Source organism: Gasterosteus aculeatus, chromosome 5, assembly GCF_964276395.1.
Source record: "Gasterosteus aculeatus chromosome 5, fGasAcu3.hap1.1, whole genome shotgun sequence".
Taxonomy (NCBI): domain Eukaryota; kingdom Metazoa; phylum Chordata; class Actinopteri; order Perciformes; family Gasterosteidae; genus Gasterosteus; species Gasterosteus aculeatus.
The window spans coordinates 8,695,639-8,721,672 of record NC_135692.1 but is presented as its reverse complement, the minus strand read 5'-3'; the positions used below and the strand labels follow the sequence as shown (position 1 = coordinate 8,721,672).

At 45.1% G+C, this 26,034-nt stretch overlaps 1 protein-coding gene across 50 annotated transcripts in view; it reads left to right on the top strand.

Annotated features, from left to right (window-relative positions):
* LOC120819509 (ankyrin-3-like) overlaps positions 1 to 26,034 on the top strand; it is a 98,123-nt gene that overhangs the window by 48,433 nt on the left and 23,656 nt on the right. For 8 of the 50 annotated variants that reach the window (XM_078103133.1, XM_078103131.1, XM_078103132.1 and 5 more), the window contains exons 8-37: positions 887 to 985; positions 2,177 to 2,275; positions 3,031 to 3,129; positions 3,229 to 3,426; positions 4,370 to 4,468; positions 5,398 to 5,496; positions 6,320 to 6,418; positions 6,496 to 6,693; positions 7,519 to 7,617; positions 7,745 to 7,843; positions 8,357 to 8,554; positions 8,849 to 8,947; positions 9,456 to 9,554; positions 9,686 to 9,784; positions 9,888 to 9,983; positions 10,153 to 10,225; positions 10,548 to 10,607; positions 11,692 to 11,727; positions 13,802 to 13,925; positions 16,641 to 16,743; positions 17,135 to 17,179; positions 17,480 to 17,586; positions 18,400 to 18,432; positions 19,371 to 19,595; positions 22,422 to 22,576; positions 22,744 to 22,955; positions 23,107 to 23,314; positions 23,559 to 23,655; positions 23,759 to 23,987; positions 24,976 to 25,101. In XM_078103133.1, the coding sequence (XP_077959259.1) occupies positions 887 to 985; positions 2,177 to 2,275; positions 3,031 to 3,129; positions 3,229 to 3,426; positions 4,370 to 4,468; positions 5,398 to 5,496; positions 6,320 to 6,418; positions 6,496 to 6,693; positions 7,519 to 7,617; positions 7,745 to 7,843; positions 8,357 to 8,554; positions 8,849 to 8,947; positions 9,456 to 9,554; positions 9,686 to 9,784; positions 9,888 to 9,983; positions 10,153 to 10,225; positions 10,548 to 10,607; positions 11,692 to 11,727; positions 13,802 to 13,925; positions 16,641 to 16,743; positions 17,135 to 17,179; positions 17,480 to 17,586; positions 18,400 to 18,432; positions 19,371 to 19,595; positions 22,422 to 22,576; positions 22,744 to 22,955; positions 23,107 to 23,314; positions 23,559 to 23,655; positions 23,759 to 23,987; positions 24,976 to 25,101 (3,612 nt within the window). Of the gene's footprint in view, positions 1 to 886; positions 986 to 2,176; positions 2,276 to 3,030; positions 3,130 to 3,228; positions 3,427 to 4,369; positions 4,469 to 5,397; positions 5,497 to 6,319; positions 6,419 to 6,495; positions 6,694 to 7,518; positions 7,618 to 7,744; positions 7,844 to 8,356; positions 8,555 to 8,848; positions 8,948 to 9,455; positions 9,555 to 9,685; positions 9,785 to 9,887; positions 9,984 to 10,152; positions 10,226 to 10,547; positions 10,608 to 11,691; positions 11,728 to 12,586; positions 12,825 to 13,801; positions 13,926 to 15,106; positions 15,119 to 16,640; positions 16,744 to 17,134; positions 17,180 to 17,479; positions 17,587 to 18,399; positions 18,433 to 19,370; positions 19,596 to 22,421; positions 22,577 to 22,743; positions 22,956 to 23,106; positions 23,315 to 23,558; positions 23,656 to 23,758; positions 23,988 to 24,975; positions 25,102 to 26,034 lie in introns of those variants that run through there. The other 42 variants (XM_078103137.1, XM_078103120.1, XM_078103122.1 and 39 more) reach the window with 14 other exon arrangements.

Below are 26,034 nucleotides of genomic sequence, written 5' to 3'. Positions count from 1 at the left end.
TCCATTCACAGTAGCACGTTTCTGTAGCGTGATTCTGCTCCAGTGGCAGATTGTTTAAGTTGAGCATCAGGTTTAATTCTATTTGTCTGCACGCATGTGACACCTACGCTTCTCCTCCAGCTCTCCGTGAGGGGAAGAACTGGAGGGCTGAAGTGATAGTGATGGATTTAGTTGAGCTTTGGCACGTCAATAGGTTTTAGTTAATTGCTTTTTTCTTTACAAACGTGAGCCTGAATTGTGCTGAATGTCCTTTTAAGGAAATGCTAATTACTGTCACTGAAAGCTGTTTCATCAACTTTTCATTGATCACCTCCTGGATTTATATGATCAATACATGTAGCATGCTGACATGTGTTCTTTGTTGCTTTTGAAGGTAAAAGAAAGACTGATCAAGATGATCTGATCAAGTTAACAATTTATGTTTGGAAGGATTATGACATTTACATTTATATCAATCCAAGCTGGTCATGTCTGGTTAATGTAATGCAGCTTTTATAACTAGACTGTATTAAATCTAAATGCATGCTCACCTGCATGTCTTTCATTTTCCTTTTCAGATGAAAGAAAAGAGTAGTTTTTATTATTAAGCACCTTTGCATGTTTTTCACCTCACAGAAGCTTAATGTGCTTTTATTTGCTCATTGTTGCGATTCCATCCGCTCCGAACCTGAACACCGGCAACGTCACAGAAATCTATATTCTACTATAAAAGTCAAATCCAGCACTTAAAGCATGCTCGACTCGACTGCTCGGTTGCTTTTGGCCAAACCTGCTATTCAATATCCCATCGTGCCTTTGCTCGTGGCTGATGCAGACACGTGTTTTCCATATTTCCCCCCCTGTTAGTATTGATTATGTCTTTCTCTCTGTCTCTCGTCCCTCTCAGAGCGGTTTCACTCCTCTCCATATCGCGGCTCACTATGGCAATATCAACGTAGCAACACTCCTTCTGAACAGAGGGGCGGCTGTGGACTTCAAGGCAAGGGTGGGTGCTTTGGTTCACACACTCACACAAAGACACACAAACACATCGTTTTAGAAGTGAGTGCTGCTGCAAACATTCAGCCAGACTCTCGCATGAGGGCGGGCCGATGTGTGTGTGTGTGTGTGTGTGTGTGTGTGTGTGTGTGTGTGTGTGTGTGTGTGTGTGTGTGTGTGTGTGTGTGTGTGTGTGTGTGTGTGTGTGTGTGTGTGTGTGTGTGTGTGTGCAGGAATCCATCAAGGAGTGCAGACATGTAATCCTGCAGCTGTGCTTGTCCCTCTGCAGGGGGGTACACACGTATACATGTCGCCAGCTATGTGACCTATAGACCGAAGGAATGGATGCTGGTTTTATGGGTCCTACTCAAATAATCAGTGTTGAAGACAGAAATCGGGTGTTTTATGTAGGTAAATGAAGCAAGCGCAGTGAAGAAATGCTCTGTGAGGAGGAACAAGTCCTGCGGGTCCTGAGTATTTATTTCCTTAAGGGACTCGGGCGTTTGGAAACACTACCTCTTTTATCCACAGGGACCACCAAATACAACAAATTAGTTTGAAATAAAGTAGTATGCAATACGCAATACAGAATAACATCCAGCCATCTCTTTTAAAGGAGAGACATAATAAAAGATGTTCTCATAATGACAACATTTCAAAGATACAACTACCAGAGACCCTTGTGTGGACTGTAGTCACACAATGATGACATAGTTAGTAGACTAAAATGCTCTCCACACTCTGGAAAGTGTCCTATTGATACATCCTCCTCCAGGTCGGCCCGATGGGAAAGACAGCCAAGGGAAACAAAGAAAGCAATAAACCGTTAAACTGCAACACTGCGGCTGTCGCTGCTGGAATGGTTACACCCCCCTAGAGGGGGATATTTATCCACCTTCCTCCCCCACTGTCAAATAAAGCCTCTTTTTCTCCATTTGATTGTTCAAATTTCAGACAAGTGGGATGCATTTGAAATGCTGCAGGCAGGGACAGGCTGTCTGAAATGTGTTCAGCGGCTCCGTGTTTCTCGCACAACTCGTTTCATAATTTCATTGTTACTCGACACGTATGTGAGCAATAAACCGTGTTTACTATCAGGTTCCTTATTTCGTCAAATGGATGCAACATAAACTTGGGCCGTCAAATTCTTCTTTTCTTTGTTGCCGAATGAGAAAGCGATGCTCGTCTTTCTCCTCAGAATGACATCACACCGCTGCACGTAGCGTCCAAACGCGGGAATGGAAACATGGTGCGACTGCTGCTGGAGAGAGGGGCCAAGATAGATGCACGGACAAAGGTACGCACACAAACATGTGCACTTTATTAGCTGATGTTGATAAAGAGGATGCCCTGCACTGCTGGAGGCTTGAAAATGACACACTGGATAAAGAGTATTCTCTGATATGTCATAACGTAGCTGGATAGTGTCACAAATCCTGTTTTACAGCTTTGACTTTGGAAACAATACTAAATGAGAATATTGATATTACAATGCAGGTGTGAACTGTCCCCCATCATTTTTTTCTTCTTTTTTTTTCTTCTGTCTCTCAGTTCAGGGACTTTCTCAGCCTATAGAAAGAAATCCTTAGAATGAAATAATGATTATCGCTGCATGGAGCTGGAAGGGGAGGGTTTCATTGTGCTGCTTAGAGGAATACTTCAACCTCAAAGTGATCAGTTACTCATCCCCATGTTACATGTGAATTCATGTTACCATTTCTCTCATGCCTTTACAGCGAATTGAAGAAACTAAGAAAAGTCTTAAATAATTTAAGTAGAAGTGAGCCAAACTCTCGCACAACTCCTGCAGTATATTCCAGGTCTCATGTATCCAGTGGTGTGCTCCCTAGTCCCCAAACAACGTGCACCTCCACCTATAAATTATTCACAGCCAGCAGAAGAGTGGTTTTTTTTTCGGTCACCGTGGACAGTCTCACTCGGTTTGAGTATCCACTGTATGAAGAGGGGTTATTTTGTGTGCGAGGTCCTTCTTTGAGCACCCTGTTGGTTATGGCAGCGAGCTCACCACGCCCCCCCCCACCCCCCCTGCAGGACGGTCTGACCCCTCTCCACTGCGGAGCCCGCAGCGGCCACGAGCAGGTGCTGGAGATGCTGCTGGACCGGGGAGCTCCGATCCTCTCCAAGACCAAGGTGACCTCCCGGTCTTTATTCCACCTTCTCCGATCTCCCGGCGACCCTCCCTCTCGTTTTCTTTTCAACCCGTGACCCTCATTCCCCCCCCCTCTGCAGAACGGCTTGTCTCCGCTCCACATGGCGACGCAGGGCGACCACCTCAACTGCGTCCAGCTGCTGCTGCACCACGAGGTGCCCGTGGACGACGTGACCAACGACTACCTGACGGCGCTGCACGTGGCCGCCCACTGCGGCCACTACAAGGTGGCCAAGGTCATCGTGGACAAGAAGGCCAACCCCAACGCCAAGGCACTGGTGAGGAGTAAAGGGATGCCGAGTTTGGGGGGGAAAATGGGGATGATTTGACCGTCTTCCCTCAGACCGCTGTATGTCAAACCATTTCTGAATACATTGAAGCACTTGAATGAACTGAAACTTTTGTTGTTTATTTATTTATTTGTACATCTTGTCGCACTGAACTAAAAAGTTCTATTTTCATACAGTAGTCTGGCACAAGAGAGAAACGTGTTTAATTTATTGTGCAGCGGACTAAAAGCTAATGAAAAGTATTGATGTTTTCTCCTAAGTTGTAGAATTAAATAGCAGTGTTGTCTACCAAAAAAGTGGTTAATTTACCCCTCTCCTTCTTTACTTCCTCTCCTCCCAACGTTTAAAATAAAAAATAAAAAGACCAATTAGGGACTTCAACAAAGGAGAAAGAGACACATGCAGGAAATGAGTGAAAACAAGGTTTTGTAACTGCGGCCACACTGTCTTGGTGTTAGACAACCATCTCTGCTCTGTAATGGGAGACGTCTGGGTGTGGTTAGAGCGCTGGGACTTTGTAGCCAGAGAGAATGAAAAGGGGGGAAGAAAAAAAAAGAGGAGGAAAATGAAGTCATAGGATTGAGCCTGAAACCTCAAAGTCAGAGTGAGAGGGAGGGAGGGAGGGAGGGAGAGTCTATGTGTTGTAAAAGAAAAAAAAGTATCTATTTCAGTGCAGCATACTTTAACTTTAACAGTCGACTCAATTATTTCCACACATGCTTGTCTGGTGTGCATGCAGAGAAAAAGTAAAAGAAAGAGGGGTAGGAAAGCGCAGAAGGGTTTGTACTGTACTTTCCATTCGCCGTTCCAGACTTATCTTCTGCCAGCTCAGCACAGACCTGCGAAGAAACACCGGCAGTTTTTTGAGGAACCATTTTTGCTTGAAAATGTTCATGTTTTTGTGTTAATTCTGTTTTTTGTTTTTTTTTAGAATGGTTTCACTCCCCTGCACATTGCCTGTAAGAAAAACAGAGTCAAGGTGATGGAACTTCTTCTGAAGCATGGAGCGTCGATACAGGCAGTCACTGAGGTAGGAGTCTGTGTGTGTGTGTGTGTGTGTGTGTGTGTGTGTGTGTGTGTGTGTGTGTCATGGAGCCATGGTGTCATCAATTATTTGTGTCATCAGCTTTCCCAGCAATAAAAGTTAAAGCTGTGTAATATTTCACGTTCAAGTTAAATTAGTCCTTTCGGCGGTGGAAAGTGAACTTAAAAAACGCTCTCATGCACAGGTTTGACATACTTGCACATCTATTGTGTTCTTACATCTTATGCAACTACTTTAAGACATTTCAGAAGGAGTTATTATATAAATATTATAAATACTGCGCTCGCTGCACAAAATGTCCTATTCTACCAAGTATTTATTTGTATTGTGCTTAAAGTCTTTCTTAATGAACTGAAACATAATCTGCAACTCTTGTGAGACAAAGTTTAGCTCTATAAATCGGTCACCTGGTTTCGCGATTAGAGTTTTCTAGAATATAGTGTTTCTTTCGTAGGTTTAAAGCAGCGACCCCTTATCCTTCTAAATTCATTGAGTGATATTGATAGAAGTGGAAACTTTAGCAACGCAACAAGTTCATATTAACAGTTAGTGCAGCCATAAACAAATTAACATCATACCATAAAATCAGCTTTCCGGCATGTTAATAATGAAATAATAAACAAATTAGTACTGGTATTATAATTAACATGAATTATCGCCGTTATCATGTATTTTATGTTTTATAGTTATTTTTGCGGGATTTCTTCAGATTACAGATTATCGATGGTTTGATCCCCGACTCCTCCGAAGTCCATGTTATTGTGTCCTGTTCCACTCAACCCCCTAATTGCTCCCTGAATTTGTGAAAGTTTAGTCCTCCAAAGGTTTAATGACGTAGCGACAAAGCACGCAGTTGGTCGATTAAATGTTGTTTATGTCCACTAACCTCCTCCGCGTGTCTCCTCACTAAACAGTCCGGCCTGACTCCGATCCACGTTGCTGCGTTCATGGGACACGACAACATCGTGCACCAGCTGATCAACCACGGCGCCTCACCCAACACCAGCAACGTGGTGAGTTTCGTCCCGCTTCCTTCTCTTTCCTCACAGGGGACTTTAACATCTCTTCCGCGTGGGTGAGAGAAGATAAACACATGAACTCAAGTCCTGTACTTTCATTTTACTCAAGTTTAAACTTGGTACAAAGTTCTACTTTTTAACTAGATGCTTTTCAGATTAATGTCTAGGAGAGGGTGGAGACCAACAATGGAGCAAAAAGAAAGACAATATTGTTCTTAAATTCCTCAGGGGGCCACAAACATATATTAAAATGACTGAAATTATCTTTTAGGACGTACAAGGAGATGATAAATCAACCACTGAGAAAGGAGAGAGAGAGAATTATGTAGTTTAACCATCTCAATAGTCCAGACTGGAGAAGTGAACTTCTATTAATGTCGTGTCTCACTCTCATCCAGTCCACGAACGCTACAAACTCCCACCACTGACACCATTTACCCTCAGCGTGAAGGAGGAGGAGGAATAAAAGAGAAAGACAGGCGTAGATGACATAAAGACTTAAGGGAGAAGTGAGTGACGAGTAAACAGAGAAGGGTGAAAGAGCGCTGCACGGTTGACTCTTCAACCCCGAGCATGTGGTCGCCCACGCCGTGTCTGTGGCCAGGTTACCGTAGAAACGGAGCATTATGGGACGTCATTATGGTGAGTTGGGTGTGGAGGGCAAAGGGGGTCTCCCTCCCTCCCTCCCTCCCTCTCGCTCTTTTTTTCTTTCTGCGTCCCATCTCAACAGAAAGAGTTTTCATGAGGAATCAAGTCTTCTGTGTATTCTTTCAATCCCGCTTTCTTGTGTGTGCGTGCTTGCGCATGTGTGTTGCAGAGGGGGGAGACGGCGCTCCACATGGCGGCGAGGGCCGGACAATCGAACGTGGTGCGCTATCTGATCCAGAACGGAGCGCAAGTCGACGCCAAGGCCAAGGTTACCCCCACCTCCCAGAAGTAACCCCTCCACGTCCCCACGTCGAAAAGAAAGCCTGATTGTTTCTCTGTCGCCAGGACGACCAGACTCCGCTGCACATCTCGAGCCGCCTCGGCAAGCAGGACATTGTCCAGCAGCTGCTCTCCAGCGGAGCGTTCGCGGACGCCACCACCAACTCCGGGTACACGCCTCTGCACCTGGCGGCCCGGGAGGGCCACCGAGACGTGGCTTCGACGCTGCTGGATCAGGGGGCGAGTCTGGGCATCATCTCCAAGGTTTGTCGCTTTGTCACGGAGACGTGAAAAGAGGAGCTTAGATCGAGGAGAGTCTGTTACAGGCGGCTGTCTTGCCAGTCGGGTCGGAAAGACGTCTCCGGAGTCAGTGAACTGGTCCTGGAGAGGCTCTGTTTGTGCGTTAGTCATTTCATAGCCACCAAATGGAGTCAAACTGGAGAGGTTTCCAGATGATACTTAGAAACTAGATTTTGGCAAAACAAACATTGAAACAAAGTGAAGGTCATAGATGACTTACTTTCACTTCAAATGAAGGATGAAGTACACATTTGGGCTGTAGTTCAAACATAGAATTGAATACAATCAACTTTCAGTTAATCTAATTTCTTCCTAATGTGTATCTAACTATTGGAAAGGAATGATTTAGATCATCATCATACTTCCATCCACCGCAAACAGGGTCACAGGGTCCTTAAACTGGAAAAACAGTCTAGATGAAGTCTCGTAGCTGTTAGTCACTTTATACATAAACATACACTGGGGAGAGCTGGTTCAAGGATGTGTGTTGCCTCATAGCTGGAGGAACTCGCGACACGCAGTTCCACACCCTGTTCACGTATTTTATTTCATCATTTTTAGGCACCAAATAATCAGTTCCCCGTGTTGTGTCATGACATAGCCCTGCATTGTAAGTGATTAAACACACATGGTTGGAAATAGCAGACATGTACAGAATCCCAAGAGAGATGTGAGTAACTATTGACTGAAGCGTTTTTAGCAACCATAGTAATTAGTAATGGTTTTTAGCAACCATAGTAATTAGATTTAGTAATGCATGTGATTTAACATGACTGTGTGTCTCTGCAGAAGGGCTTCACTCCTTTGCATGTGGCTGCAAAATACGGGAAGATTGAGGTCGCCAACCTGCTGCTGCAGAAAAGCGCTCCGTCCGACGCTGCCGGGAAGGTGAGGAGTGATGAGATGAGAGAACTGTTTTATAGCATACACTCCCGCTTCTCTTATCAAAAGCACTACACTGTTCCACTGTATGTTACCCACCTAACAATCCTTATGTGTGTGTGTGTGTGTCTAGAGTGGACTAACTCCACTGCATGTGGCAGCACACTATGATAACCAGAAGGTAGCGCTGCTCCTGCTCAACCAGGGAGCTTCACCGCATGCAGCCGCAAAGGTAAGAGCCAGTCGAGCCGAATGTTCCTCAATGCACCAAAACCTCCCTCTCTCTCTCTCTCTCTCTCTCGCTCTCTGGCGGCGGGTGAAACCAGGCTGACCTAGTTTCAGCCACCCACACGCTATTACGCTGTGTACTATAGCTGAGCGCAGCGTTGTGATCGGCTGGTTGGATTCCCTGTTTACACTCTATCTACAAAGAGCTGCCACGGAAATAAGCAAGGACCCAATAACTGTTTATTTGCACTGTTTATTTATTCTTTGAATACATTATTGAAAGTAATCATTTTAAAATTTTAATCAAATGTTTTTCTTCACTTTCATGTCTGTATGCTAAATATAAAGCTACAGCCCTTTGTGCCCTCCTATTTTGTTGCCTTTCACGGTGTTTATTTAAATTAATTCAAACAAAATTGAGATGTAGATTCTACGTATTCTTTATTTTGTCTGAATTAAATTCTATATTTTTTTTAATTAGAAAAATCAAATAACGTGTCTGTGTCCCTGTGCCCAGAACGGTTACACACCCCTCCACATTGCAGCCAAGAAGAATCAGATGGAGATTACCACCACCTTGCTGGAGTACGGGGCCTCCACCAACACCGTGACTCGCCAGGGCATCACCCCTCTGCACCTCGCGGCACAGGAGGGCAACGTGGACATCGTCACCCTGCTGCTGGCCCGAGACGCTCCAATAAATATGGGCAACAAGGTACCAGATTTGCATGAACAAGATATGTATGTGTGTCTGTGTGTATATATGTATGTATGTGTGGTACAGACTTGTGGTTTACTGGCCTTTTTATACATGATTCTGGTCATTTACCAAAAAGCTGTGCATTTTCTGTTGTGGGTATGTCGACTTCTATTCTCTTATAGTTATAACGCACAGTTCTGTGGATTTATTTCACCTTTCTATCCTTCCTTGTGTATATTTATCTATATTTGCACATCTTCTCCGTCTTTAGTTTTGACTCTGTCTTTAAATGTAACCGTCTGTCCTCAGTCCGGTCTGACTCCGCTCCACCTGGCCGCCCAGGAGGATAAAGTCAACGTTGCTGAGGTCTTAGTCAACCAGGGAGCTACCTTAGACCCCGAGACCAAGGTAATGATTCAAGTATTTTCTCATCCTCATTGTGCTTTTCAAATGGGTGGAAAGATAGATGGATGATGAATAAATGGGTGGATAGAAAGGTAGATGGATTGTAAGATGGATAGATGGATATGTAGGTAGATAAATGGATGGATATGTAGGTAGATAAATGGGTGGATAGGTGGGGAGGTAAATATGATAGCTGGATAGGCAGGTAGGTGGGTGGATGGATGAGCCGTATAAGGAAAAACCCAGAAGGTATTTTTTCTGCTACTAATAGCTTAAGACTAGAACTCTGGATCTTTGGAAAAACTGTTTCTTAATTTGGTATTTTAGTTTAAGACAATGCGAATTAGTCAGACATCCAACAAGATCTCAGGTTCTCAAGAGATCAAAGGGATCTACTCCTGCTCATTTGACGTCTTATTACATTAAACTACAATTTGTAGGTAATATCTGATGCATTGATATGATAAACATCACTTTGCTGATCAAATATTTTCAATTGATGTCTCACTAGCTGGGATACACTCCACTCCATGTGGCCTGTCACTATGGCAACGTGAAGATGGTGAATTTCCTGCTGAAGAATCAAGCGAAGGTCAATGCTAAGACTAAGGTAACCCTTTAGTGTATATTTACTGCATATATATATATATATATATATATATATATATATGATGTGTATCACTGAGGAGTCAGTTGGAGATGAACTGATCTAAGCCATCTCCCTTTTTCCCTCCTTGGCAGAACGGATACACTCCTCTCCATCAGGCTGCACAGCAGGGACACACACACATCATCAACTTGCTGCTACATCATGGAGCGTCGCCCAACGAACTCACGGCTGTTAGTACACACACACACACACACACACACACACACTCACTCACACGCTCACACTAGGACTTTATTACATAACTTTCATTCTGAATTTCATTCTTTCGTCCAGAGTGGGAACAGCGCTCTGTCCATCGCCAGGAGGCTCGGCTACATCTCTGTAGTCGACACACTTAAAGTGGTCACAGAGGAAACTCTGATCACTAAGGTGAGAGTGAGTTTGTCGATATGTATCGTTTTCCCAAATATTTTCCTTTTGTCACATGTAGTAATTAAAGGCCTAATGGTTTTAACTTGGTGGGTTGCGTGGACCTTTTGTTAATGCAACAGAATAACTTTTTAAGGCTTCTTGTTTTTTTTGTATCTCTGTTGGACAGACCGTCATAGAGAAGCACAGGATGAACGTTCCGGAGACCATGAACGAGGTGCTGGACATGTCCGACGACGAAGGTGAGGGTTCACCGTTCAGCTTGTTGATATTTTAATCTGTGTTGCTTTAAATCAATTTCAACGGTCCCCCCAAAACAGCCTTTAAAACCCCTGGTTGAGTCATATTTGGCAGAAGTAGGTCCCAGTGCTCGTACATTGGTTGCCAAACCCTCCCTCCAGTGTTGCTATGGAAACAGTTATTTTGTTGTTGAGTAATTATTCAAAGCCAAAAGAATATCTTTACCATCTTTAACTTATTTCATGATATTTCTTTATTTGACATTTTTCCATTTATTTTGGTTTATTTTTTACTCTAACCTTCTCCTCCATCCCAATCACACAGTCTATAAAGCCAATGTCCCTGAAATGATCACAGAGGACTATATATCTGATGTGGAAGAAGGTATTTTTCATTTTACTTCATTTTATTTTCTCCTTTAAATCTCCACTCCTTCTCTCTCACCTCTTTCTGTATGTCAATCATCTTTTACCTCTTTTTTTTTTGCAATTCCAATCCCTCTGTATGTGCTTGATTGAATAGAAAGTAGTGAAAACACCATAATCCATCTGTTGGAGTCACAGGTGTACGTGTGATTTGCGCTTCTCTACCCTGCGCTGCCGCTTCCCGCCTCCCCTTTCTCACGCCGTGCTTTCTGTAAAGACGCCGGTATTTCCATGCATTGAAACGGGGGGAATATGCTTTTTACTCCCAGGTTGCCATGGCAACTGTCTGCATGCGGCGTTGTGAAGGGTGTGACGGATTTCTTTTCATGCCGTGCGGTAGACGGCGCGCACACACACTCTCAAATGGTTTGTCTCCGGAGGGCTTGGCCATTGTCATTTCACTCATTCGGGCCAAAAGCAAACACGGTGTCAGATGCTTGTGTGTCTTTCTGTGTGTGCGTGTGTTTACTTTGTGTATCTCGTTTCTCTTGGTCTGTGACCGAAAAGCGGCTGAACTTGAACTTTTCACTGTCTGTCTCCAATGAGATCGGTGGAGGGAAAAGAACTACTAGAAATTGATGTAGAGCTTTTTCAATCATTGGCTTGTTTCCTTAACTGATTTACTGTCACACACATTACATATTTTGGTATTTTAAATCAAAATTAGGATTTATAATCTGGGTTTGGCCGCCCGTAGTTGCTGCAATGGTTCGGGCTGGGATCGTTGATGGACAGACATTGTGTGGGCTTGTGTAGGACTTGGCCAAATACAGCGCTAATATATAGAAATGCCATTTTGTGTAACAATAAGCAGGTCTCTATGTAGAAATGTCTGTGCAGGGTGTCATGGAGTTTAGGGTGTGTCCCAATGATTCTGGCTTTTGTCTCTGAATATTTTGTGTTTTAATGTTTTTATTGAACATCACTTAGCATTATATTAGAAAAAAGAAAAACCTTCACTTACATGATGCAGGAATATTGTAGATATTCCAAAGATTTGGATGGAAAATAGTTGACGGTGTACTTGTGCTTCATTTGAACAGAGATGGATGTTGGAAAAATCTGCATGAGCTATTCCTGTAAGTCCAGAAAAAACAGCTACAGCCCGACTGCGTTGCCTTAACTAACTCCAGTAACCAGTCTGAGGTGGTGCAACTAAACGAATTATGTCACGTGTGTGTATGTGCATGTTTGCTCTCACACTGAAGCAAGGTCTTTGTTGTTGTTGTTTTTTGGCTTCTTGGGTCACCATCTTTAATTTTTGATCTAAAAATATACGGTGTGTAACTGTAAGCTCACAAACACGCACACACACATCACTGGCTCACATACCAGCTGAGTTACAGCAATGATTAACATCTCCAATATCACACACAGTCCTCGATCTAATTCAGGACGCCCCACAGATCCCTCTGCAGTCGCTAGACATGGGTTTTTTCCCACAGCTGTAAAGGGAATTAATACGTGGTCAGCGTGGATATAAAATCAAAATCATCAATAACTCAACTATTTATAAGGCGATAACATATTCACCACACGGGTTCACTTTTCCACTTGTTACGGTAATTGATGGAGTTTAGAGTATCATTTATTGCCTTTAGGGCGAACATCTCAAATCTACAACGAGGGTTGTAGCAGCTTTCTATGCACACACACTTTTTATTATTTTTATTATTAAGAGAAGTTTCAATAGACAAGCAGGCCGACAACTTGCCTCAACCCCCAGATGCAAAAACCTTCTCAGAGTTATGAAGTCGACATGGAACCCAAACAAAGTTATGGAGGATGTATTGTCTTCGTCGGTACAGTTTAGATTTTAGAGAACTTAGTATTAGTCACACACCCACTTACTATTTCTGTCCTGCAGTGAGCTCTAGCTGTCTAAACCCCCCCCCCCCCCCCCCCACACACACACACACACACACACACACACACACACACACACACACACTGGGTAATCCTGGGTCGGTAGGCGGGAGCAAGCCGATCTGTTTGTGTGGCCGCCGGGCTGTGAAAGAGAGACAGACAGGGTGTGTGTGCAGGAGGGAGAGAGAGAGAGAGCGCGAGAGACAGACAGACAGACTGAGAGTTGAAGGAAGCCGAAGGAAAAGTAAGTTCAGGGTTGCAACTCCTGCAAACTGGGCTTCTGGCTGCATGAAGTGCTTTAAAGCAGAAGGTGAGTTGTGGCTTGTTTGGGGGGAGGTTTGGTTTTGAATGGGCTGGAATGTCGCCAGATGGGGTCTGTGTGTGTTTGAGGGAGAAAGTATTTTTTGGGAGTGTGGGGGGGGAGGGGTGCCGTAGCAGCAGGGGATAGGGGTGGGGGGGGGGGGCATGAGGGTGAGGCGGGGGTCTCGGGTGCTTTGTGGTCTCTGGAATGCCTTCCTTTATCTCTGCCGTGCCTTCGCCCGCATGCACTTGCTGCAGCTCCTCCTCTCCTGCTCTCGCCGGCTCATCAGTGGGCTGCAGCATCTACAGTAACTCTGAGAGGGAATGACAAGGCTCTCTGTCTCCCCGTAACGTATCTTTCAACTTTCCTGTCATAGCTCGGGTGATTTGTCTGCTGTGCTGACAGAGACGTCTGCTGTTTGTGTGTTTGTTTTTTGTATTAATCGGACAGTTATTTTATTATTCCCCATGAAGCTGTTGATTTGTTCTATATTTGCTCATTAAACTGACCAAACATTCGCTGGCGGCGTCGCTATCGTTTAGTGACAGCAAAGACTTTTGTTTGTGTTTCGTTAGTTGGAAGCCGGGGCTGAGCTGGAAAAGCGCCTCTGGGCGGAAGCTGCATTGATCCTTCGCACTAAAAGAGCCGCACTGTTCTGCATGCGCCTCAAAATCCAGCACACGATTTGCATTTATTGAGTTTTCCTGCTTTTAAACTGCCACAGGATGTCAGATGCAGCCGGTAAAGGGAGCGCTGCAGGGATGGCAGTTCTTATTACAGAAGATAAACTGTGTGGCAACAACAAATATTTGATACTTGAAGCCACTGGAGCAGAAAGCTCATGTTAAAACACGGTCACATGATGATATTCACATACATTATATTAGGCATTTTTTCTTTTTAAATTTAATAAAACTTTGAGTCCTCGTTGACTTCATTCATTCGGGACGCTGTCTCACCGGCCCTGCCTGTTTTCCACCTTGCAGGTGACGATGCGATGACGGGGGACACGGACAAGTACCTGGCCCCCCAGGACCTGCGGGAGCTGGGGGACGACTCGCTCCCTCAGGAGGGCTACATGGGCTTCAGCATGGGCGGCCGGTCACAGAGGTGAGACGCACAACGACACTACGATCACCGTTGAAGGTGTGAAAAATAAAGCGCTCATGATGCTCATCAGTGCTGAACAGGAAATTGCTCCACACTTTTGGAAATTTTCTCCATTTTCATTTTCATCGCAGACATGTGGTAGACATTTCCTTCGTGGTCTTTATGGTCTTCATGCTGATTACTGTACACCAAGGTATTGTTTAATTTAATAGAAGTTGTTTCCCGTTGATTACAAGTAAAATCCCGACAAAAATAAAGTACTTTTTGGATGAATTCAGAGGTTTTGCACTCTTCTGACCACCGACACACAGATGTTGTTCTCACAGGTCATCAGTTTGCTTTCCGAGGCGCGTTGAACCTTTTTTTCCGCTCACACTGGAGTAACGACACTAGTGCGACCAGCTCGAGAGGGAGGGGTTATTAAATATCTGAGTAGTGACACACGCGGACAATGAGCCACAGGAAATTAGGAACATGTTCGATTCCGTGGCCTTGAGCCCTGGTTTACATCCACACTCACTGTTTGAGTGGGGGGGGGTCTCGCAGTGTGCGGGCTTTCATAAATGTAGCTGCTGCGCCGCAGGAACGGGCTCAGATCATGTCAAAGCGACAGAACTCACCACAAGTGGGTTAGAAGAAAGCTGTAGTCATGTCATGTGGGCTGTTGTTGTTTTTCATTCATTACTGGGAGCTGAAGCGGGAGGTTGTTTCGTCCCGTTGCAGAAGTTTTATTTCAATGATTTATCTGAATGCTCCAAAACAGAGACGTCTAATGGACGACGCGTTGCACGCTTTATGTTATGGCCGTCAGATGTAATTATGTCTTATGTTATGTGCCGGGCAGAGGCATGGATAACAGTAAATTATCTCATGGATGCGGAATTCATGCAGCAGCTGTATAATTTTAAGCTCTCTGGCCAGACGTCTGTTACTGAAATGCTTCTGAGTGGCTTTAAAGCGGCACAATCGTTTCAATTTCAGTGTACACTGTGGATTCAATGCCACGGACGGACTATGTGTAATGTGGAGAGGGCTGCTCAGAGCGAGTCTTTATATACAGTCGGACAACAGTAGGAAAGACAATCAGTCCGTCAGTGAGACAGCCTGTTTTCTCCGCTCTCGTCTCTCTCCTCTGTTTGTTCATGATCTTTTATTCTCTCCTCCTGTCCGTTCTTTGTTAGTCCCAAAGTCAGGTAAGGCTGCAGGCATGGACAGGCCCCTCCCCCTTCCCACCTCCCCCACCGAGCCCATTTCACCCCTCCCCTGAGTCCCGTCTCCACGTCGTGGTCCCATCTATACCTCATGTTGACTGTGTGTGTGTTTGACTGCTAACCTGGTGATTGTTGACCACGTGGCGCCGTGTTTTGTCCCGTGGTTCCCGTGTGTGGTCGTGCTCTCACTTGAAACCCGTCCCGCTGTGTCGCCTGCTTGTGAGACGACAGCCTGTTGCGTCTGCTTTGGCGTTGATGACTGTGGCTGTCGTGTCATTAACGTCGGGGACATTGAGGCGGAGCTTTGCATCATTTCGGTTTCTGTGTGGAGTTTTACTTCATCGAGCTTCCAGGGACCTGAACTGATATTTAACCCGACGGCAAAAGCTTCTTGCCTTCATCAGTTTGGTGTCACGCAATGGACAGTGCAGAATAATCTCACTGCACGTTGCCTTCAGAGAGTTTTGTACATTAAAAAAATGTACAACAAAACGCACATTAAAACTGCTTTAATGTTAAAAGTAATCAAATGTAATTTAATTTTTACCCTTTCAAAGTATCATAAATTAATTACATTATGTGGTACAAGCTCATTTTATTTCTGTTTTTTAAGTTTTGCATTCAATGAAACTAACAAATAGATTTGCGACAAAGACAGTTAAAAATGTCACTATTACTTTCAAGCATCTTATGTTTATTTCCCTTATTCAATAATCCTCTTAGTTAACTTCATCATATAGCAAATTACTTTTATATATCAGCACTGATATCAGCACTGAAACAACCAGGGCCTCTTTCTGCTTCCACTGCTTCGTCATCTCACAATGGGAGTTGTGTGTTTTGCTGACAGGGTCACATGGGTTCACACATTTAGGGCAAATGGCGCTGTTGTAATTGTGGTTGAGTCGTTGCAGGCAAACATTCATCACAAGTCATTGCTCAGGAATGCTCCTTATTTTCCTCATTAAAGTCTCTCTGAAACGAACAACCATCTCACCGCACCTCCACTATTCATCAGGACAGAAACATAAACCTTGAAAACGACTGCGGCAAATTACCTGGAATTCTTTCCATCACGACGGCTGAAACCAGCTTCGCGTCCTGTTGCTCTGACGACGGTCCGTCGCGTAGAAGTCTGCTTTGTGAGCTTCAGGCCTTCGGGGCTTTTGAGCTGTGTGTCGTTCAATAGGGTCCAGGCACTGTGCTTATTTTGTTTTTGCAGCACATTTACCATCTAAGTCAAAGTATCCTTTTTTCCTACAGAGTTTTGTTTTTGTTTTGGAAACCCTTTCCTCTTCAGGAGCGCTCCTTCTCTCCTTGTGGTTGTCGCTGGGGGCCTTCAGTCAGGTTCCTGGAAGAAGCATGCATTTAATGTGTTTATTTTTGTTTTTTTTCTGTTCACTTTCGCCCCCCCCTCACCCCCCCTCCTCCCCCTCACTTCCCCCTCTCCATCATTGTGACTGTTGTCTTGGTAACCCGTGACTACTACGGCAACCACACCAAGCCTGCGTTCCTTCAGTTCCGATAGGTCCCACACGCTGAACCGGAGCTCGTTCACGCGGGACAGCATGATGATCGAGGAGATGCTGGCTCCCAGTAAGGAGATGGTACGTACCCCCCTCCCCCTCGCCCCTTGCTGTGTTTCTGTCTCTCTCACAAGACAAACGTTTGTTTTTTCCTCCAAATGTCCCATACGACGGTGTTGTTATTGCATAGAAATGATCAAACAGATGTTTTGTCATTCATACTTCGATTGGTGACGTAAAAGTAGAAGTAAATTAAGTCAAACCTTTGGCGTGGCCCTTTAAGCTCGACCCCCCCCCCCCAAAGGCTCTGAGGAAACGAACATATTGATTAACAACAGGCCACATGGCTTCACCCCTTTGGTCAGGAGGCGTCTGCTAGTGTGTAACTGTAAGTCTGAAGCGTGTTTGAGTGTACGATCTGTGAATGCAGCATCTGCTAAATAACAGCTGGTCTCTTCTCACGCCGCTCCAGATGCTCTGTAAGGAAAGGTCTTTCATTGTAGAGCAACACAACAAGGTAGATGCTCAAGTGCATGGGATCAAATGTCATTCACCATTTTCATCTGATGGATGTAGATTGATTGATATTTACAGCTTTTTGTTTTCTTGATATGATTTCTATGAGACACAAATGTTTATCCTTCATCAGCGCAGGTTGCATCCTCTTCATTTCTCGTGGTTATTCAAATGCATGGCTCCGTATTACGACCTGTAGACGTTCTGCACCGCATTGATTTCTTTTGATCAGACGTCCTCTCAGGACCTTCTTATCTCTTCTTTCCTCTCGTGCACAATGACCCTGCTGTCTCCTCCTCAGCATTTGGCCGTGGCGAAGGACTTTGACAGCGACTCCCTGAGGAGATACAGCTGGACTGCAGACGTACTGGATAATGTCAACCTGGTCTCCTCTCCGATACACTCTGGGTGAGCGCAGATGAATCAACAAGGACGGACACGAGACACTGAGCTTGTTTTTTGTTACCTGTCGCGAATCCTCCGTCCGTCTTCCCCTTCTCATTTTCTTTTCCCACCTTCCCACCCTTCCTCCCCGTCTCTGACTGTTTGGTGTTTTAAAACAAAAATGGACATTTCCCTTAATTTCTGTGATAACTGTACAATAACACGGTACCCGGAAAGCATATCTGAGGGAGATGAGACTAGTTTTTATTCTCTATTTAATCAAATCTAAGGCCAAAGCTCCCCCGACGCTGCAGGTACGGCTCAGTCACGGCCCTCGCAGCAGCACATGTGACCCGGCCAACGTGTGGAAGCTGTGTGGGAAATACGCTGGGTCACATTCTGGCGTATACGTTGGGTAAAAACTATGTCCGGTGAATTGGCGTCTCTAGTTCTGGGGATTTGTCATCAGGACCCTCGAGGGGAGGGGGGGGGGGGGTCACATGTGTATATTGCCCAGTTATTGTGTTGATTCATGGTTGTACACCTGAACTGTATTAATTATTATGAGTCAAGCTCTTGGGTTTAATCTTTGGTTCGGTTGTTGGGTGCTTGATTGACAGCTGTCTCACAGGCCCAAACGGACCTGAGTCTGTTTTCACCAAACCGGTTAACTAGTTTGGTGAAACCATCCTAACTCACTGCGCCGGAAAGCGAGCGAGGGGATCCTCCCCGTAGGGCGGAGCTATCCCCACGTCGTCTTCTCGCTGGTGTTTCCGCGGTGACGAAGCTCTGTTGTTGACCTGTCGCTCCTGCGCTGCTTTGTCGTCCATCCTGCAGTTTTTCCTCTCCGCTCCCGCAGTACGACAGCAGGTGATTGACCGTGACTGGTCGCCCTCTTTTGTCACCTCCACCGCCTTGTTTTCGTGGCTTTTAACCCCCCCGACTGCGTTCACCTCATAACGTCCGTGTCTGCCCTCCTCACTCATGAACTGTGTTGTTACAGATTTGGATTTATTGTGGGCTTGTGGTCGTTCTTTTTTATTTGAAGGGATCTGAATGAGTTTTTGGTAGAATTTAAAGCTGTGCAGCCAGATTTGAAGGTTTTTTTCTCAAATTATTAGCCAACCTGCTCCAGGTAGATCAACTGCAATCACAGATAACGTGTGTGTTCACGTATTTGAGTCCGAGTGAATATTTACATTTTCTTTAGACTCAATCCTACTTTTCAGAGGATGAGTTAAAGCAAAATGACAATTGTTCAAAAGGAATCGAAACTAACATGGCACCTTGTTTCACCAAATAGCATGGTGTGAAGTTTGTGTGTGTGTGTGCGCACGTATTATCAATACAATACCTTCTAACACGGATAAAACACACTTGAGGCTCCTGTTTTGGCGTCTTGGCTTCTTCATCCACACAAAATAAAACCCACTCAAGAATATTTTCTGTCAACATAACGACATCTTTTTTGAAAAGAAATGTCACTGCGCAGCCACAGCAACACAGAAAGCGCTTCACCTTTCTTTATAGATCTTTTTCCCCACACTTTTGGTTTTGCTTTTTTGTGTGTTTTTGAGGATCAAAGCATGAGACGGGACTTCAGCGAAGCTCCTCGCTCTCCATCAATACTGCCATTTAATCAACGTGTATTTCCTTCTCGTTCCATTCTGTTTTCCTTACACCCTCTCATCTCTTTTCCTCCCAACACGCTTATCTCCCATTCACTTCTTCTCTCCCCTCTTTCTCTCTCTCTCTCCCATCGCTCTTTGTCTCTTTCCTCTTTTCTTTTTCCCCTCCCGCTCCGCCAGGTTCCTGGTCAGCTTCATGGTCGACGCCAGGGGCGGCTCCATGAGAGGAAGCCGCCACAACGGCATGCGCATCATCATCCCGCCCAGGAAGTGCACGGCGCCCACCAGGATCACCTGCCGACTGGTCAAGAGGCACAAGCTGGCATCGCCTCCCCCGATGGTGGAGGGAGAAGGCCTGGCCAGCCGGCTGGTGGAGGTCGGCCCCGCGGGGGCCCAGTTCCTCGGGTAAGATGCGGCGTTGTCGCCAAAGCCTCGCTTTGTTTGCTTATTGACTTTAGTCGGACCACTCGGACATCTCCTCCCTTCCGCTTCTCGCCATCGCCATCTCCAGCCATCCGCGTTGACGCCACTGTCGTGTGGAGCGAGTGGACGTGCATGTTTAGGTGGAATACCGGCTGCTTGATTTGCAGTTACAGTGTAATCGCTGCAGTGTGCTCGTCCTCAGGCATCAAGTTCCTGCTTCGGCAAAGTGTTCGAAAAGTGTGTAAACAAAATACAGCTTATATGTCTGAATGTTTGACGGAGATGGTTCTGAAGTTGATTTCAGCTTATCGTTGTTCATCGGTCTAAAGCTGATGACTATTGGAGCTAATTAAAAACATTTTAGACAAATTGGTGTGAGGAATAAATACGTGTCCAAAAGTGCAGGATAAACTTGCAGACTGATCATAATACAGACATTTTAAAGGATCTGTATTATGAACATACATTTGATCAAGCCAACAAAAAATAAATGAGGAATTACTAATCAAACGCCTGAAATCTATTGAAAAGAACATTTTTTATACTTTTTCTCCTTAAAAAAGAAAAAAGCTGCACTGATGTAAATTGCACGTCGATACATTATGAATTATAATGAAATATTTTTGAAAAGAGTTATTCTTCAAAAGGAGAATGCTGAGCATATTTTAACACTAATACCTTTTGTATTTTTGACCTGATCAAGTATTTGTCTGTGACTACTTTTATTTATATAATAACACATCAACCGGCAAACTTTTATTGTCAGTGTCACTGATGAGTAATAGACAGAAGATACATGTTTTTACTGATGCAACCCAGGGGCGTCTGTTTATACTGACTTTACGTGTGTGTGTGCGTGCGCGCGTGTGTGTGTGTGTGCGCGTGTGCAATCATGCGTGGGTGTTTCATGATCTTGCGGACGCAGTAAACTACACCTTCCCCGAAAGCTGCCAGCCCTTAATGAAGGCGAGAGCCTGGTCAGTCCAGTGCTTCAGCTGGGACCCAGAGGAACTAGATTTGTTGGGTAGGAACCAAACGTAGCACCCCGACCCCCCCCCCGCCCGCCCGCCCGCTACGCCCCTGTACGTCCCACCTCCCTCGAGGGAAACGACGTGACCGAAGGCTGCCTCATGCTGGATGGATGTGATTTATTTTTCCCACCGCTGTTGATTTGTTAGGAAACGTAGTTTTGGGAAGAAATCGATGACGCTGTGGACGTTTCGAAAGGGAGACAAACTAGTTTTGTTATTGATTAGTAGTTGTAATGAAAGTAAGCTGATTGGTGGATCCATCACAGCGTTTATCCACCAAGTTTATCCACAATAACATTCTTAGGGAGAGACTACAGCTTTTTCACTAGGAGTGAGACAATTCTTCCTAAAACTACCCAGTATAACTTTGAATCCATTACGGTGACTTTTGCAGCCACTTTCACTTAGAGACCATTGAACTTATTTTTATTTCAGAAGCTTTCAGCTCACTGAAAGTAAAGGTTTGGATTGGCTGTTTGGACTGAACTGCGCTTGTTGGGCATGAGCCTTTTCCTCCTCAAGCCGCACATCATACCGCTTCTCATGGCCGCTGTTATTTTACTTCATCTCCTCACAACCAGTTCTTATGTCATCCCACAATATTTGTGTGTAATTTATTTCAAGAGACGTTAGAAGAACGCGTTGTGCAAAGTTGTGCAGATCCACACAGTGAAACATCCGGGCTCAGGACTCAGTGCTGACCGTCACTCGGCAGTAAACGCGCTGTTCTTCGGTTGTTATGGGGATTGTTGGGGATTTGTCACCTAGCATCTTGATCAAATACTCTCCTGGTAATTTAAGCAACTCATTAAAATGTAATTCTGCGTTTGAGATCGTTTCAAGCATATTCTCATAACTCGTAGTCAGACCGAGTGAGCGGCAGTCAAAGTTGTTGTCATTCTCTCGGCAGCGCCGTCTACGCTTTAAATTACCGTTACCTATAAAAAGAGATCGCGGCACCATCGGGAACATAAGTCATTGTTGACTCTTTCACAGCCATTAGTCGGCAACCACCGAAACGTGAGTTGCTGCCATTTAGCAGAAGGTTGTGACTTGGCTCCGTTTTTCCTTTTAGAGAAGCTGGTGGAATCTGAACGTTGAAAAGTGCAATACTCTTTTCTTCAGTATATAACATTAACCTAGTTACTTGTTAATTAATCTCTTGGGCAGAGTTCTTGGTCAAAAATTAAATCCCACGCAGGTGGCTTCTCTACCTCCGCTTAAACCTGGATTCATCTGTGCTTTTGTCTGAAAATACTACTGTTCATGCAGAACCTGATGGACAATCATCTTGTGGATGATTGATGAATAGAGTTCCTCTCTGTCCCGTTTGGTGCGCTGTACTCAGAGGGGAAAAACGCTCCTCATCAGACCAGAGCGCGTTCATCCAGCTCTCCTTGTGTGTTGCCATCATGCCTTGTTTGAGGAAAGGGCTGTGCAGCTTTCACCCCTCACTCATCATTCCGCCTCACGTGGCTTCTGTCAAATCATGCCAATGGATGACGCGAGACGTCCCATCGAGCTGCAGCACGACCACAGTCACGTCATTAGGAGGTAGCGCTGTCATGAGCGGAACCAGAGCTCATCCATACTTGTGCAGTGTGTTTCTGACAATGTCCCTCTTTGTTAGTATTTCACTTATCTATTCTATTTATTTTAGTTTGCATTGGATTACATTTAACTATAAATGTATTTACAGAGAACTAAACCTCTGTTTTCTGGATTTCAGTCTTAAATGTATATCATAAATTAAGCCATACTTCATGTACCCTGCCAGGCCCGTGATAGTGGAGATCCCACATTTTGGCTCAATGCGAGGCCAGGAGAGGGAGCTGATCCTGCTGCGCAGCGAGAACGGAGAGACCTGGAAGGAGCACCTGTACGACTACAAGAGCGACAACCTCAATCAGCTCCTGGGTGGGATGGATGAAGGTAAAGTCTTTATTTAACTTCTAGTAAAATACAGCGGGGAACAGGAAAGTCTGACAAGGCAAGCATAATCAACATATCTGGTTGTCCTACAGACTGAACCGCCTCTATAGGTTTGGAAAGTGAATTCTATCATTTACGTGTTATTTATGTATTTGCGTTCCCTGTAGAACTAGACAGTGCTGAGGAGCTGGAGAGGAAGAGAATCTGCCGGATCATCACCAAAGACTTCCCACAGTACTTTGCCGTCGTGTCTCGAATCAGGCAGGAGACCAATCAGATGGGACCAGAGGGCGGGACTCTGTGCAGCCGGAGCGTCCCGTTGGTTCAAGCTTCCTTCCCCGAGGGCGCCTTAACCAAGAAGATCAAAGTTGGACTGCAGGTGAGATGAGAAATTGTATTTTTTCCTTCTTCCGTCGCGCGGGTTTTTGACCGCAGCGCCAGAAGCTACTGACAATTCCACACAAATGTACATGTAGGTACACAAACCCACGCACTCATTAAACACACATCCCTGCTCTCTCGTCTCCTAGGCCCAGCCGGTACCGGACGACAATGTCAAGAAAATCCTCGGTAACCGAGCAACCTTCAGCCCCATCGTTACCGTGGAGCCCAGGCGGAGAAAGTTTCACAAGCCCATCACCATGACAATCCCGATCCCGCCTCTCTCAGGGGAGGGGCTCACCAACGGCTACAAAGGAGACTCTACTCCATGTCTCCGCCTCCTCTGCAGCATTACAGGTGTGTGTCTGCCTGATGGTTACTTGTGCAACGATCTTCTTGACTGATTTGTGATTATTATTATTTTTTTTTTGGAAAGGCTGATAATTTATTTAGATGTTGAATGTTTGAGGATTGGTATATATGTGCAGGTGGCGCACAAACGGCTGTCTCGTGGATGGTAGGGCAGATTATGTGGTTCCTGTACATGGGTTGTAGAAAAATGAATCGTATGAAAAGAGGATCTTTCTGTTTCGTCTCCCAGGTGGCACGTCGCCGGCACAGTGGGAAGACATCACTGGCACAACTCCTCTGACCTTCGTCAACGACTGCGTCTCCTTCACCACCAACGTCTCTGCCAGGTGAGACGTGACCGCGTGCAACGCTGTAGTTATTCTCAGCTGTTTTCCATTTGTCTGAAATGTTCACCGCTGTCTTTTTCCTTTTTTTTTCCTATTCATGCAGGTTCTGGTTAGCCGACTGCCACCAGATCCCGGAGACGGTGGGTCTGGCCATGCAGCTGTACAGGGAGCTCATCTGCGTTCCCTACATGGCCAAGTTTGTGGTGTTTGCTAAGACGAACGACCCAGTGGAGTCCAGACTGAGGTGCTTCTGTATGACGGATGACAAGGTGGACAAGACCCTGGAGCAGCAGGAGAACTTCGAGGAGGTTGCCAGGAGCAAAGACATAGAGGTACATGAATATAAGTTGGTTGTTATATTTTATGTTCCCTTCAGAGTGTGAGGTTCATTTTTGAAGCTTAATTTAAAAACTGATTTGTAATCGAGCCTCTTTTAGGGTTTTAATAGATTGCCACGTACATAAATCCCATGTCGATCACCGCTTATCAACGGCAGACTAATGTAGCGCCGACACAAAGAGACGAGCAGGCAACCAGCTTTGTGTGGAAAGCACATGTGCGCAGAGCTATTGTCCATGGAATGCAGTAACTAAATTAAATGTTGTTTAATCTAACGGAGACTTTTTGTCTTGTTTTTTCAGTTCACATGTGCAGCACATGTAGAATATGTTTTATATTTTTTTAAACTGTTGGTTTGAATATAATAGCTGGTTAATACAAGTGCCTTAGAGCAGTGGTTCACAACCCATTATATTATACGGATAATATTTCTTCTAAGCCATCAGTGTCTGATTTCTTGAACTGTTAACACTGAAACAACACTAAGCTGTGGGTGGGTTGCGCCTCGAGGACGTGTTTTCAACCACGATTCCTTTTTGAGCTTTCCAGGCAGCCGTGATTGACAGGTGATGACAGGGGGCGTGTGCCAGGTTGGGTCAAAGCATTCTGATGCGGGGGAGACTATGCGTTTTTGGGATAATAAAATTGAATAGTTTACTGAATATAAAATATATGAAGTTAAACTATTTTTAAAGGATTTGGAGAGATGCCAATTGTATATTTATCTAAAAAAAAAAAAGATCTCACGTACCCCCTGGGTGCCTTCACGTGCACCCATTTACCACTGCATTAGAGTGATGGTAACGTTTCCAAATGTCAGCGCTGCAGTGGTCTGAGCAAACTCCTGCAAATGTAGACTTCTCCTGTAAAGACACAGGAAGCTGTGTTGTAAATAATTGCTGAGGGAACTATTATTCTGAGGGTTACGGGCCACTTCCAGACCTCGCCGTGGGTCCTTACCTCTGTGATGTGCTCTCTCAGGTTCTGGAGGGAAGGCCCATCTATGTGGACTGCTACGGAAACCTGGCTCCTCTGACTAAAGGTGGTCAGCAGTTAGTTCTCAACTTCTACGCCTTCAAGGAGAACCGTCTACCCTTCTGTGTCAAGGTACTGCCTTCGTTCTCGTCCTCGCTATTGCTTCCAACGACCTCTTTCTTCAGCGTGAATGTGGACGTGGAAGACTCCTAAGTCGCGTTGCGGTTACCACACGCAGGGGCAGGGCTTTCCAAAGCAGGAAGCTTGAGCCCCGAGTGCAGAACAACCAGGTGTTTATTCAACCCACAATTTACAAATAAAACAAAACGATCTTATCTATCACTCTGGTAGAGTCGAGGGAACCCGGACCCTCGCGTGACAACAAGTTTACTCATACAGAAACACATCACAAGGAACAAACCAGAAGATGCCTTATAAAACATCAGAAAGGTGCTGAACCTAAAAAAATCAAATTGCTGCTGGAATGAAATAAGCCTGAACTGGAGATTAAACTGCCCCCCTGTACTTGTTACTACATGGTACTTCCCAGAACTTTAAATTCATGCTCAGGTACCATTTGGAGTCTATTAGCCCGACCGCCCTGCAGAGGAGACCCGACAGAGGTAAGAGACTTTTAACACGGATGTCACATGTTATCAAAAACACTGTGAACACCGTTTTGTGTGATGTAAAGCACAAGAAGCACGTTGATCGATGAGATGACACCAGCTAGCCGGACGGAGGTTTGTGTTTGTCTCTACAGGCCCCGCCTCCAATCAATTCTAGCTGAGGCAGCAACAACATCCGGCGGAAACCAGACATCAATACACTCCAATAAAACATGCAACCCTCGGCGTGTGTGTGTCTTATTCCATTTTTAAAAGTCTGTACAAGGACCTACCGATACTAGTACAGGAGAGGGCCACACATCTGGAGAAAAGGCAGCTGGGACAATTGTGTCGCTGTTAAATTACTGCATCGTTGTTCTATTCCCCTTTTGCTGCCCCGCTCTCACCCAGTGACCTCAGGGGCTAACCTAGTTCCCGCTACTCGCCAATGAACAAC